Raw genomic sequence first — 14,279 nt, 5'->3', positions numbered from 1 at the left:
GTGTGTGTGTGTGTGTGTGTATATATATGTATACACACACATATATACATACTTGGCTTTAATATTTTGTCGACGATGTTCTTCTTTTTGATGAAAAATGCTGTTTTCACAGCTCTTATATATATTTAATTTTAATGCATGTTAGAGTTTTGCTGATCTTACTTCTGAACGATTAGTTATTTTTTAAAGTCGTATTTAAACACCAACGTCGTATAAAACTTTTGTCTTCATGTAAATATTAAAGGGAATTCTCTGTGTTAAACAAATTTAGATATTCTAAATTAAAAGACATATTCTGTCAGGAGATGAAATCAATACGGAACATTTACATTTATTAAATATATTTCATCACTTTTGACATCAATCTATTGGTTAAGAATCGTCTTTCTGTCCAACACGAGACAAACAGTGAAGTTGAGATATTAAATATCTGCCACTGAGTTATTTTTAAGATAGAAAGAAAGAAAAAAAATCTGTCAAATAAACTTGTTTTTTTGACAATATTTGTTTTTCAGAATCACAGGACTGTCAATCAATTATTCGATATTCAGACGACTGAGTTCCTCAATCAGATTAAACACAAGTGGGTCAGAAGTGGGACATCATTTTTTAATTATAATGAGGAGAAATTAATAATCAAAAATAATTAAATTCTGAAGGAGGTCTTCATGTCTGGGACTGAGTCACAAATAGTGACTCAAACGTCCCGGGTTTCAATTTAGGCAACAAATAATTAAAGTTTTACTTTGTGAAATAAGAAGATCTCCCTTAATAACTCGCCAGCAAATAATAATTATTCTCATTATCAATTAATCTGCAGATTATTTTAGAGATTATTCGATAAATCGGTTGGTCCATAAAATGTCAGAAAATAGAGAACAATGTCTGGTTTGGTCCCATACACAAAGTTATTCACTTTAATGTGATATGCAGGAAAAATATATGAAAAAATGCCAAAAATCTCTATTTGAGAGGCTGAAAACTGAATTTTCTTCCATTTTCGCATTAATATACTTTAAAGATGAATTGATTATCAGCTCTACTTTTAACTAATATGAGAGGTGAACAGAGCCTTTTCTTCTTCAGCTTTCAGTATATTTTCACTGCATTTACTGTCAATAAGCAGCAACAATGACTCGTGTTGTCTCGTTCATTGTTAGTTGTCTGTGCATCACAGTGTTGAGCACTGAGTTTAAAAAACCAACAGGAAGCAGAAGGATTTCAATGTGCTGTCGGTGCAGCTTCATACTGTGGTGCTTTCCAAAAGCCAAAACTGACTCGTGGGGAGAATAAAACTCTTGCCCAAATTATTGTGGAGATATTGGTTTCCAACGTAATGGCTGCATTATTTAGCCAAAGATCTCCCAAGCCCCTGGAAGACTGAATAGAGTCTCGTCTATTTGTGGGTTAATGTCCTGAAAACAATGTTAATGTGGCAACTAGAAAAACAACAACAACACAAGGAGGCGGAAATTTGTTTTGGTCTCGCTGTTCTCCACAGAAGGTGTCAGAGCGTAAAGAACCAAAGGACGGAGGAGGCTGTATCCTGTTCAGATTATAAAAGGCTTTCAGGCAATTTGGGGATTTATAACTGAAATTGACGACTCGTTGAAAAGAACAAGATATATAGCAGTAACCTGGTAGACTACCAGGACCATGAAAATGAAAAATATGGGTTTGACCACCTCAGTTCATTTTGAAGAAAATTAATTCAAATTTAAAACAATTTAATTGTATTCATGGTTTATTTAATTTTAAAATATTCATCTTTAAATCTGCAATGCACCACTTGGATTTTATATATTTATTCTGTTATTGAATTAAATAATATTAAATCTAAAAGCTAAAATCTGTGTACATATGTGGATGAAATATTGGGGGTTGAAGTTGTTCTTCGGTCTTCTTAATGGATAAAGTAAAACTTATAGTGGAAGATGATTGTTTCTCACTCAAATCTCAAACGCCCTCACCAATGCCACTGCAAGACGGTTTGAACAGTAAAAGAAAATACATGTACGTGCACAACTTTCAATATTTATGTTAATACAGTACCTGCCAGACAACCGGTCTTGGAGTTCATCCTGCTGTTGACTGCACAGGCTGTTGGCGCGCTGCTCCATTAGCCAGCCCAACTCAACCTCCAACACCTTACTGCCGTTGTTGTTTGTCAGGGCTCCTTCCTGACAGCGCTGGAGGATGCCGGGGGCAGCATTTTTGGGAGAGCACACAAGCGGCCCCTGTCCTCCATTCACTCCGTTGTTGTGAAAAAGTTCTGCCAGCTCCAGGCCGCCGCTCTGCAGCCGGTTGTCGTTGAACCAGCGGGCGAGTTCGGCGCGTCCCGTCCGACCCTCCAGTTGGCTGAACTCCTCAGGGGAAGGCCACCGCGTTTGAGCAAAATCGTCCATGAGGAGCGCCAGGGATCGGCTGTCTGGAGGCACTGAGCAGGAATTCGGGTTGGGGACGGAGGTGGCGATTATAGGCAGGGTGGAAGAAGGTGGAAGAGGGCTTTTGAGATGGCCCACACCAGTGCTTGGCTTGTGAATCCCATTCAGCTGTAGAGTTTGGTGTTGCTGTTGCTGCTGATGTAGTCGTTTCTTGGCGATGGCCGCAATGCCACCAGCGCCCATCCTCTTAGTGCCCATGGAGTTGAGAAGGGCTTGTTCCAGGTTGTCGCGTAGTGCACGACGCTCCACAAACCAGCTGTGGATTTCCTGGCGAGACAGCCGGGTGGTGCCCGCCAGATTGTCCACATCGCTGAGTGTGGGAAAGCTGTTCCTCAGGAAGTTCTCCTCCAAGATCTTCAGCTGTTCCGCCGTCTTTCCTTTCATCCTCTCCAGCAAAGGGAACTGGGTCAGCACCGAGGACTTCTGATGAAAGTCCGGTTTCAGCGCCGCTTGCAATCCGTCAAAATGTTGGACCCCATTGTTGTGAGCAAGTGCGGTTTGATCGTGGAACCATTTGCCATCCATGCGAGATGTCCCGTTGGCCTCTGCCAGAGGAGTGAGTACCTTATCTCCTCTGGGGTAATAGGCTTTCACCTCCACCCCTTGTTGCTCTTTTAGTTTCCTGCTATCCAAAGGGAACCCTGAAATCTGGGTCGGGGCTTTGGCCGGAGCGCGAATGGACTGGATAATGGTTGGCCTCCTTATTTGTGGGGCAACAGGTGGTGGGGAGTTTGGCAGCTTGAGATCAGCAGCTGGCAAAGCGTGGATATTCGGGTGCTTCTCTTTGGAAGTGATGGGCGAGTTAAGAGGAAAAAGTAATGAGTTTTTAAATGGCGGAGCAAAGATAGGCGGGGGTACTATCATTGGTCTTGTTAAAGACTCTGGAAAGACTAAGGGGGGCAGCGACACCACCGATTTTGTTTTGGGGTTTCCTAACGTTGAGAGAATCTTCCCTTTGGACAACAAAGACATCGAGGACGACGACGATGGCGGCGGCATTAAAGGCACAGCAGCGGATAGCCTCCTCATCTCTGTGGTGACCAGAGGAAGTGCTACAGGTCTCTTCATCTCCATGGGAACAGGAGGCGGAGCCATTGGGAGGCGGTCTTTTGGGGGAGGAGGGGGCGGAGGAGCCATGAGGCCCCTGTCTTTAGCGTCGCCGGAATGGGGAGCGACTGCCATGATGGGCCGTTTGGACTCCGGGCCGAACACCGTCGTCAGGTACGTCGGCATGGATCGTTTAAGGGACGGGCCGGAGCTAATTGCAACTCCAGCGGGAGAGTTTGTGGCGGCGACTAAACTCAACCCATTGGACACGGTTGTCCGCACATGACTTGCATGCCCGACGGTAGTGTGGACAAAGGTCTGCTGGGAGGATTTGGCAGACGGCTGAGAGAAGGCAGTTGTAGGCAGGACGGTGAACGTGTGATGTGCAGGAGGGATGGAGCCGTTGAACATTTTCTTCCTGGCTTCCTCCACCTCCTCCGGGGACCAGGTGATGCCTTGCTTAAGCCGCTGGGTGGTGAACCAGACTTTGATCTGGTCCTCCGGGTGCTTGGAGGCAGCCGTCAGCCACGACAGCTCGGCGTGCGTCGGGTAAGGAAACTTGTTAAAGGAGGTGATCAACGTCAAGTTGTCGTCTAAAGAAGGGTTATATTTGGTGGTGTTCAAGGGAACAGCTATTTTTGGTACAGAGTTGAAGTTGGGTGGGCGCTGGAGCATCGGGGCGACGTGGGAGAGCCCTTGGAGGATGGTGGGTTCAGGGATGATGACCGTTCCGTTGATGTTCACCGCTGTGATTTGATTATTCTGGAACAGGCCGTCCCGCTGGCTTTTTAATTCGCTCCCTTGATAGAGCGTCTGGATATTGTTCGGGGTTTTCACTGTGGTTGATATGCAAGCTGGAAACACAGAGCTGCAGTTGCCTTCGCCCCGTTCATTCGTCACTTCACATTCAACTGAATTGTCCTTGCCTTCGATTGTCTGCTCTAAGATAGTCTGATTGTTCCTTTTTATCCTCTTGAACTTGAAGTTTGTCTCGCCCGGGTGCTGGCTCTCGTTGTGCTCTGTGAGCGAGTCGAACTTCTTGGTGTTGAAGTTGCAGACAGCGCAGAGGTACATCGGATTAAGAATGACGTTGGGGTGGCTAGAGTCCACGTGCTCTTTAAATTCATTCAGGTTCTGCGTTGAAAATGGGCAGTATTTGCACTCGTAGCCTCTGGGCTGCTTTTTCCGGGACACCGGGTCAGAGTCAACGTCTTCCTTGTCCTTCTCCTCTGTGGCTTCCTCATCTTCAATGACAGGAGGTTGATCTTTCTCACCCGACTGCTCCTCTTGTTCTGATGGCTCAGGATTGTGGTTCTCCACTGGTTTTTGAAACGTCTGCTGGTCTGGATTCTCTGAATTATCCTGCTGGGGATCTTGACTCTTTCCTGCAGATTCAGATGATTCTGATTGTTCTTTTTCTGTCGCGTCGTTGTCCGCCGGTATTTCCATGTCCATTACCTCCTCAGGGTCGTCCTGCTCTTCAGGCAGGTCCCTGACGACCCGGACCATGCAGGGGGTGGAGGACTTTCTACGACTGGACATGATGGTTGCTGCTGGTGGTGGTGGTGGTGATAATGGTGGTGCTGGTGTTGCTGATCGCGTTGAAGATACTGCGGTTTTTGGCTGCTGCTTCTGCTGGTGCTGGCTGAGGACGTCAGCGTGTCGGTTTCTGAAAGGGACTTACTGAAGATGGATCGGAGCTGATGGTTGTGGATACTGGTAGGTGGGCGGAGTCTCCAGCCTGCAAGAGGGAGGGCGATAACCGGCTGACGGTGCCGGCCCAGGACCAGTTGTGCAGTGGCGTCTCCCGCACACTGGCAGTGTCAGCTACCGACCTGGACGTCATGGGAGGGCATCACAGACGGCAGCGACTCTCAAGCTGCGCAGAGACACAAAGGGAGAGAGAGAGAGAGAGAGAGAGAGAGAAAATTACATGTTAATATTGTTTGTGCTCAGTGAGCTGCACTGCAGCCACTTGGGGAAAGACTAAAAGCAGAGAAAAATACATGTTAGGAAAAACATAGAGAGGAGTCATGTTGATATTTGTTTGTGTGTGAAGTGATGTGCTGCATTCACCCAGAATAAGACAAAGAACGAGAAATATGCATGATGGGCAAAGACAGAAGTGTAAAAAAAAGGAGATAATTTTCACTTTTGTAAACAGGCAAACTACGCTTTTGGTTCCATTTATTTAAAAGATGTGAGATCAACACGAGACCAAGGATAAAACACAGAAACATCAACAGAGATTTTTTATTCCTGCTTGGGTCACTTGTACTGAAAATATAAGCAGTCTTGTACTATTATGAGCTTTGGATCAAAGGCTCCTCCAAAGAAAGGAAGTTGGTTACGAAGCAGCAAACTTAAAACCCCTGAAAAGTTACATTTTGAAGTAAGTTTGACAAAACAGTATATGCAACACTGTTTCCTAAAAATTATTATTGTTAACACTTTCTATAATGTCTATAATTAATTAGAAACATACTTATAATGCATTATAATTTGCTTATAGAGCTGTTTAAAGGTTGCTGCCTGGACAGCACATATGAGATATTGATAAAGTGATTGTTTATCGTAAATAAACCATCTGGGGCTGTTGTGGTTGTTACACAACGTGAAGTTTTTGCTCGCACGCCCTCGTCTCTGAAGTCCACGCCAGGTCTCCGTGTCGGTGTTCGTCCTAAATATCACAGGAGCTTCATCAGACGCTGGCAGACGACAGCGTTTTCTGACAAATCCAACGGCCAGAAGTAAAATAAATAAGATAAGACAGTCTCACTGACAAACTCACAGCAAATTACGCTGAATCCAAGTGCCACTTAATCAGGACACGGCGTTCCAGGCCAAACACATGTGGACGCAATAAACTGAAGAGTCCACTGCAACTACAAAAGACCGCCCCCCTTCCAAAGAAAAGTCTCCAAACCCCATTAAAAAGACATTAAGTGTCTTTCATAGATTCGGGCAAAGACAACTTCACAGGATAATTACCCCGTAATCATGTAATAAGAGAGACTCAGTGATGAGATCTCCTGACAGCTATCATCCACACAATGGAAGAGAGAGAGAGAGGTTAACAACAGAAGAGAGAGAGAGACAGAGCGAGACAGAGACAGAGAGACAGAGAGACAGAGAGAGACAGAGATAGAGAGACAGACAGAGAGAGAGAAAGAGAGAGAGACAGAGATAGAGAGACAGAGAGAGAGAATGAGAGAGATAGAGAGAGAGAGACAGAGAGAGAGAATGAGAGAGATAGAGAGAGAGAGAGAGAGAGAAAAGGGGGAAGAACAGGTATAAATAAATACGGGAAGAGAGGGATGAAATGGTGATAATAAAAGAAGGACAAACGCAGGTAAAAGCGATTTATAAAAAAAGAGAATCGGAGATAAAGAGGGAGAATGTAAAAAAACTTCCGAGCTGATGAAAGAGAAGGCACACAAAGCAGAAGACGCTTTAACTAGGCCATGGCCTGGCAGACAGAAAGAGAGAGAAGACAGAGGAAAGAAAGAAAAGAGAGAAACATAAAGAGGGAGGACGAGAGAGGGACAACAGTTTAAAGAGGCAGAAAATAGAGAGAGAATCAAAAGCATTTACATTTGACAGAAACGGAAATATCACAAAAGCTAATAAGACAAAATGAGGTGTTTTTGGTGCATTTTATATCTGCAGAGTCTTTTGAAAAAAGGTGTCTCAATCATTTTGGGGGACAAAAACCAAAACACATTTGCCAGAAAAATGGAGAGGTTTTTCAACACTTAATTAGTATCGGGCAAGCTGTTATCTGTCCCCAGTGTCACTTAATGTTGGACATATTTCATGCTCTCACAGCCTTGATCAGCTCCTCGCCGCCTGCACAGGAGACCAGTTTTTATGGCCGCACAAGTATCCAGAGTCCTGTTTGAATTGTTGCGCTGTGCAATGAGACTGAACTAATCCTATGTTATTATAAATCTAATGCATTTACATCGCTGTTTACTGCGTCCTTCAACTAATGAGATTTTCCTCAGCAGGTATAAAAATGATTGTTTAAGTGATTTATTGTGGGGATATTGAACATGAATACTTATTGAGAACCAACCCCCGTTCAAAGAGGGAACCAAAGTCAGTCGAACCCGATCCGGATAGACGTGAGGACAATTAAAACAACCCAAATATAGAAAGAAAGAAAGAAAGAAAGCTGCATTTCACAGCTCACACTCTGCGTTTAGCTCCCAAAGAACCAGCAACAACCTGATTTTGTCTGCATATGATTTGGGTTTTTGACCCAACTCAGGTCCAAGTTCAGGTCGTTACCAGGAAACAAGAGGACCTCCAGACCTCCAGACCTCAAGACCTCCAGACCATAGCATCGAGCTACGGAAAACTGTCAAGTACGGAAAGTTGGCATCAAGTGTTTCCTTCAGTTTGTTACTTCCTCATTTGAATGAAAAAACTTTTCCAACTTAAGACTTTAGTTCTTCGTTTAAAGGATCAGTCCGGCGGTTTAGTTGCACATCCACAAGGGACAGATTGTATTCCTTAGATGGGTCAAATCTCCATGAACCCCAAATCCTACATTTCCCATAATGCAACTCAATATCATCTTGTTGCCTTCTTTTCCTAACATCTGTTTCTAACACCAGACCTTCTGATAGAATACATGACCCCGATGACATCACATCAGGGTGTCACTTTGACACAGAACTGGTACTTTGTCAAATGGAAAAAAGGGTTTATATTCAATGAAATACAATCTATAAATAGATTATTGTTTTGGTACTTAACTCTTATTATTGTTGTTGTATTGGCCCAGGTATTGTTTTTCTACTTTACCCTACAGTAGAAGTCAAAATGCCAAATATTTGCTGAAAAAAGGAGGCTGTCCGACTTTTGTTGTTGTATGACTGTAAATTTAATATTGTGGGGCTAGTGAGACTAAAACAAAGCAATTTAGAGTTACTTTTAACAAAAGTGGAATCACTTTTCTAATATAGCTTTTTTAATACAGCTGCACTTTATCCAGTAGTGCTGTCCTCCAGACCACCAAACAGATTACGTTTTGTACTTGAAGCCCCTCAAAATACTAGCCAATAAGTGTAGCGCCTCCCATCAAGACATTAAAAACATACATTAACTCTGTGGGTTTATTTAATTCCTCCACAGATGGTACTAAACCCACGGTCTTACACACCGTCTCTGGCGGTCAGCCCGAACTCGTAGAACCAGAGTTACACTCTTGCCTGAAGTCGTAATGGTTGAAGAGACAGATTCTGAATAAGTTGTGGAGGCGTATAACTGGTGTTAAGTTGCTCTTTAAAGGAGTCAAATTAGACTTTTATTTGTAGATAGTAATATAATCGCTGCCTGGAGCTTAAATTCTAACCCAAATCTCAACAAATAATGTGAATTTCCATTGTTGTTTTCTACTTCTGTACATGCCGGTTTGCTTAAAAATACTTTTGCCAGAGACCCAGCTGCTGCCAGAGGTGAGGTGGGAAAAGAGAGATAAAACAAGAGGAAAAAAGAAAAGAGTGTGGGAGGAGAGAGGAGAGGAGGGCACATCTATAGGAAGAGGTGGAGGGAGATGAGCGAGTAGGAGATGAAGAAAAAGAGAAGAAAGGAGCGCCGATCGACAGGAAAAGGGAAAAAGGCCGAGAGAGTGTAGGAGGTAAAAACAGAAAAGAGCCCAACAGAAAGAGAGATGGAAGGAAACAAGAGACTCTAAAACAGACCGGACGACGGAACAGAAGAGCTGCAGACGGAGCTGCAGGCCGAAGCGTTTTTCACGGCGAGGAAAGCAGCGCCAGAAAAAGAAAGGAAGAAAAAACAAAAACACACACAACACTGTCATGTTTCGCTGCATCACTGGATCGGCCTCGAGGACTCCGGGCCAACTTCTGACGAAGGTGGGGGGGTAGGAGTCATATGCCGCTTGGCTGCGTCCCATTTCTTTGTCAGGCTCAGCTCGCCTCCACGAATCCTTGTAATTACTTGTACAGTATTTGTGTACAGGGGATTGTTCAGAGCGCGGTAGCGCTCCGTAATTATGTCGGAAAAAAATAAATAACTCTGCAGCCGTGACAACACTGATTTGCAAATTGTAAGAAGAGGCGGATGAGTTGAGAAAACAAACAAACATTTGTCCCTTCTTTCTTCTTCTACTGATATGATTTTTCAAGGCCAGCAGTGACATTCAGGATATTCCCCCCCCCTTCCTATTCCAAATCCTCCTAAAAACCAAATTCAGACCCGGATGGGACACCAGAACTCTCCCGGTGAAAGTGACACCGGAGTAACCGGAGTGGATCGGCCCGGGTGAGGCAGAGTTCACTGCAGGTTTTTACAGCGTCGAACATATCACACTTTCTCCTCCATCAAGGGCGAAGAAAACCATCAGACTTACAGCAAAAATATCTATCTCGTCCATCCATTTATCTGACGGCATTTTAGGCAATTCAGTCTGCATGTCGAGGCGACCAAGGGCAAACCGGAGACAAAAGGGTGTCGAGGAGGAAGCCTGAAAAAGAAGGTAATGAGGAGATATCTTGGGAAATGAAATGACAAATTGGGAGGACGAGAGGAAGATCTGAAGGCGCCAAGTGTGCTAATAGGAGGGGTTAAAGACGTTTTTACTGGAGCAAGGGCAAACTGGAAGGGGACGGGGACTCTCGGGGAGACAGACGACCGAATGTTTCGGCACAGAAAAGAAGTCGCTAAAAAACAAGTTCCACACCACCCCGGTGGGATCTGAAGTAGGGTGGCTCAATAACTCATCCTGCAACCAAACGCTCACAGATCTGACCCCACAAACACCAACTTACAGGAACAAACCGATCCAAAACAGTTCAAATCAGTTCTCTGACCTGTTCTATCTTTATTTTTTACCAAGCTTTGTTATCTCTACCAGGAGATTATGCATTCAAAAGTTTGTGTGCGTGAGTGTCCGTCTGTCCACGGCAAATCTTGCCTGCTACTGGACCCCCTCAGCCTACATGTTTATGTGCTCATGTATGACTGGGATTAACAATGTTGTCGGTTGTTTTATACCGTCATTGACTGACACTCTTAAATGGCCATTAGGGACCCGCAAGTCTGCTTCAGTTTGGACTCTTGTATCCAGTTGTTCATCTCTTGTACCCTGCAGTGCCGATACTAAACCTACAGATTTCAAACCATGAAACGCCTGACGAGCCTCCATGAAGGCCCTGACTTTGGACCCCAACAACTGCTCTCACCGCACAGCCTCCTGGGTAAAAAGATAACATGTAAATGAAACGACTAAAGCAACGACTGACGGCTATGAGACGTTTGGAAACTAAAAGCGTCCTGGTTTTTGGCGTCCTCATGCCGCCCCTCCTCGAGGCCCAACGTCCTCATGCAGCACGAACTGCCATCTCCATGTGTGTGTGTGTGTGTCGCTGTTTGAATATAAGTGTGCGTAGGGATGCTAAATGATTGATCAAAGGATGCCTTTGTGTAGGCACCTCGTGGTGCTAATGCATCATTAACACAGCTGGCAGTATGACCCAGCTCTTCCGAGAGTGCCGGTGCTATTTCCAGCAGCTTCCTCTTAAGCTTATAGAGATCCCAAATCTCACTCGTGTTATATAAGAGTTCTGCGAACCCTACAGAAGGGGCGTCATGAGTAGTTTTACCTCAGGATATTTTAGCTGGGATCTTTTAGAGGGGGAAAGAGGCCTGGATGTTTTAACTGCAGTCTGTAGGAATTACTGACATGGGACTGAAATTAAAGACAGAAACAATCTTTCTCTCCTGAAAGATAATCCATCGTCACAGAGCTCTAAACAGGTCTCTGTGATACAGACACAATCAGACACTTTACCCAAGTATCATGAGAACACATTATTTCATCAGAAATGAAAATTCGGGGAGAGCAAGTGAGTTACTCTATTGACCGGGTGTTACTGAAAGTTAAGTGGTATAAAAACTGGTCTAACAAGCGAGGAAGACCACTTAGTGCTGGTGGACGAGTGAGACAAACACAGGAGACTAGTCGTGTCCCGTGTGAAACCAAATGTAAAAGTTGACTTTCCACTTGTTATGTAATGTTATGCAAACAAAGTCAGCTAAGGGTGGTTGTTATTTTCTATGCTTGTTACATTGTTACATTGTGTTGTTATGTTCCGATGTCAGGTTACAATGTTAGAATGTTGCGTCAGGATGTAGCGTCAGGATGTAGCGTCAGGATGTTGCGTCAGGATGTTGCGTCAGGATGTAGCGTCAGGATGTTGCGTCAGGATGTTGCGTCAGGATGTTGCGTCAGGATGTTGCGTCAGGATGTTGCGTCAGGATGTTGCGTCAGGATGTTGCGTTAGGATGTAGCGTTAGGATGTTGCGTTAGGATGTTGCGTTAGGATGTAGCGAGTAGTTTTTTTGTCTAAACTGAACAAATCGTTTCAAAACTTTAACCACGTGGCATTGTGCATTTCTGAAGTGTAATACGAGGCTGATATTAAACGTATTCATGAAAACATACGTACATCCTTGTTGATGTTGCTCAGTTGATTGTTTTGTATTGTTGAATTGTTTGATTTATTATTATCATTATTTTTATGGTTAAATGTTTGCTAACATTTTTGTTTTGTTCCATTTCAGGGCTCAACACTAACTTCTGAAAAGTGGTTGCAGGTGAACTTTTGATTGCAAAATATGGTATCCATTTATAGTCACAGATCAACAGCACATGCACCGTTGTCTGGTTCTAGCTACGACTCTAACAGCAGTATTTGACTACGACTAAAGCAACACATATTAAAAATGTCATTTAGCTTTTAGCTGTCCCTATATTTTACAAGTTAAAAGGTGTGGTGGTCGCCGCTGATGGCAACCAAAGACCAAGAATTCGTTGCCAATTTATCAAAACCTGGCAACCGTTCTGGAAAACAACATTAAATAAAAATAATAATAAAAATATATTTGGCCATAACTTAAATTTCCAGGTAAGACAGGAAATCAGTTCAGAAGTTCCCTGTAAATGTATTCAGTGTGTAGAAACTTTTCACAGTCACACAACAGCAGCATTGAACACTGCGGACCCTCTGGAAGCCCTCCGAAGACCCCGAGTGGGTCCTGGCACCCCACGTTGGGAAACCACAGACTGAAGGCCAAATGGTACTTTAAACATTAGATAACTTGGAAGTGTTAAATGGCAGCGGAGAGCAGCAGAGCTAAATGACTGATGGATCTTGTGAGGCAATTCAATATGCTCATGAGAACAAAGCTGGCTTTTCATTGGCAGAGAACCTTGAGAGAGAGAGAGAGAGATAGAGAGAGAGAGAGCGAGAGAGAGAGATAGAGAGAGAGAGAGAGAGAGAAGGAGAGAGAGAGATAGAGAGAGAGAGAGAGGAAGAGAGAGTTTTTAGGTTCCGGGTGATTGGCTGGATAATTGGAGCGATGCTCCCAGCGTCGTGTTGTAGGCAGACTCTTGTACCACCGTGCATCTCAAGGTTGAGTCTGCAGAGCTGAATGTGAACGACATCAATCAATCTATTCAATCCCACCGCCGCCGCCGTCTTTATCGTTCACCCACTCCTCGTTCCATAAGCGCTGACTTCACGTCACCAGAGCAATCTTTATGGTGTTTAACAGAATTTATAGCATTATATTTAGCAGCTTTAGTCATTTTAAAAGGCAATATTACTCTTTTTACATTAACAGAAATACTTTATATTTGAGCTGAAATGATTAACAAAAAATGAGTCCCCAATTCTTTTAATAATTGATGAATATATTGAGTAGTTTTTCCAGAAATTCTCTGGTTCAGTCCCATCCAATGTGTTTTTATTGCACTTTAAATTAAATATCTTTAGGTTTTGGACTGTTTGACATTACTTAGATATTTTTCAATATTTTTACTTGGTTTTTGCAGTCGCCATCTTGGTTTTCGGCAGGAATCAGCTTGGTTTCGGCCTTGGCCATCTTGTTTTTTTGCAACCACGAGTAACCCGAGAGGGTGCAGCTCAGTATCACTGAATGCTGACATTTATAGGCGAACAAAATGTTACAGTTAAGTCATGAAGTAAAACAAGACGTAGAGACGCTGTATACGTCTCTGGTAGAGACCTGTCAATCACCATGTAGCCCCGCCCTAAAGCATCCCCTGCTTTATGGTCTGTTTGACTCTAAATGGACCATAAGTTACTACATTACATTATACTCATTTAGCAGACGCTTTTATCCAAAGCGACTTACAATTCAGAGTCTATCACATTTCTACACCGTAGGCACAGCTACGGGAGCAATTTTGGGGTTAAGTGTCTTGCTCAAGGACACATCGACATGCGACTAGCGGAGCCGGAGATTGAACCGCCGACCCTCTGATTGAAAGACGGCCCTGCTATCCACTTAGCCACAATCGCCCCGCTAAATGAACATCATGCTGTATTGAAGAAGACTTGAAACTAGAGATTGAGACCATAAACTCATGTTTACAATGTTTACTGAGGTAATAAATCAAGAGAGAAGTAGAGTCATTTTCTCATAGACTTCTATACAACCAGAGGAGTCGCCCCCTGGTGGACACTAGAGAGAATGCAGCTTTAACACATGAAGCAGCGGCTTCACTCTTCAGAAAACAACAAAGAAATTCTTCCACGTTCACAATCACCATTGTTTACATCTGACTTTATAAATCTGCTGCCGTGGGATTAAAATGACGACTGGATGTCTTTTTATCTTCATCAGCTCTCTGTCGACATTTAGACAAGTCAAACTTTTGTGCGCCGGTGCATGATAATAAAAATGACACACACACACACCCTTTCCACGTGAGGGGGGGGGGGGGGGGGG

At 43.8% G+C, this 14,279-nt stretch overlaps 1 protein-coding gene across 1 annotated transcript in view; it reads right to left on the bottom strand.

Annotated features, from left to right (window-relative positions):
- Positions 1-14,279, bottom strand: part of LOC116401072 (zinc fingers and homeoboxes protein 2-like) — a 94,727-nt gene that overhangs the window by 10,209 nt on the left and 70,239 nt on the right. Inside the window, exon 3 of the mRNA XM_031879292.1 lies at positions 2,053-5,370. Coding sequence (XP_031735152.1) covers positions 2,053-5,033 — 2,981 coding nt within the window. The 5' untranslated portion in view covers positions 5,034-5,370. The remainder of the gene's footprint in view (positions 1-2,052; positions 5,371-14,279) is intronic.

Source organism: Anarrhichthys ocellatus, unplaced genomic scaffold, assembly GCF_004355925.1.
Source record: "Anarrhichthys ocellatus isolate YVR2014 unplaced genomic scaffold, GSC_Weel_1.0 scaffold242, whole genome shotgun sequence".
Lineage (NCBI taxonomy): Eukaryota > Metazoa > Chordata > Actinopteri > Perciformes > Anarhichadidae > Anarrhichthys > Anarrhichthys ocellatus.
This window is presented reverse-complemented; position numbering and strand designations above follow the sequence as displayed.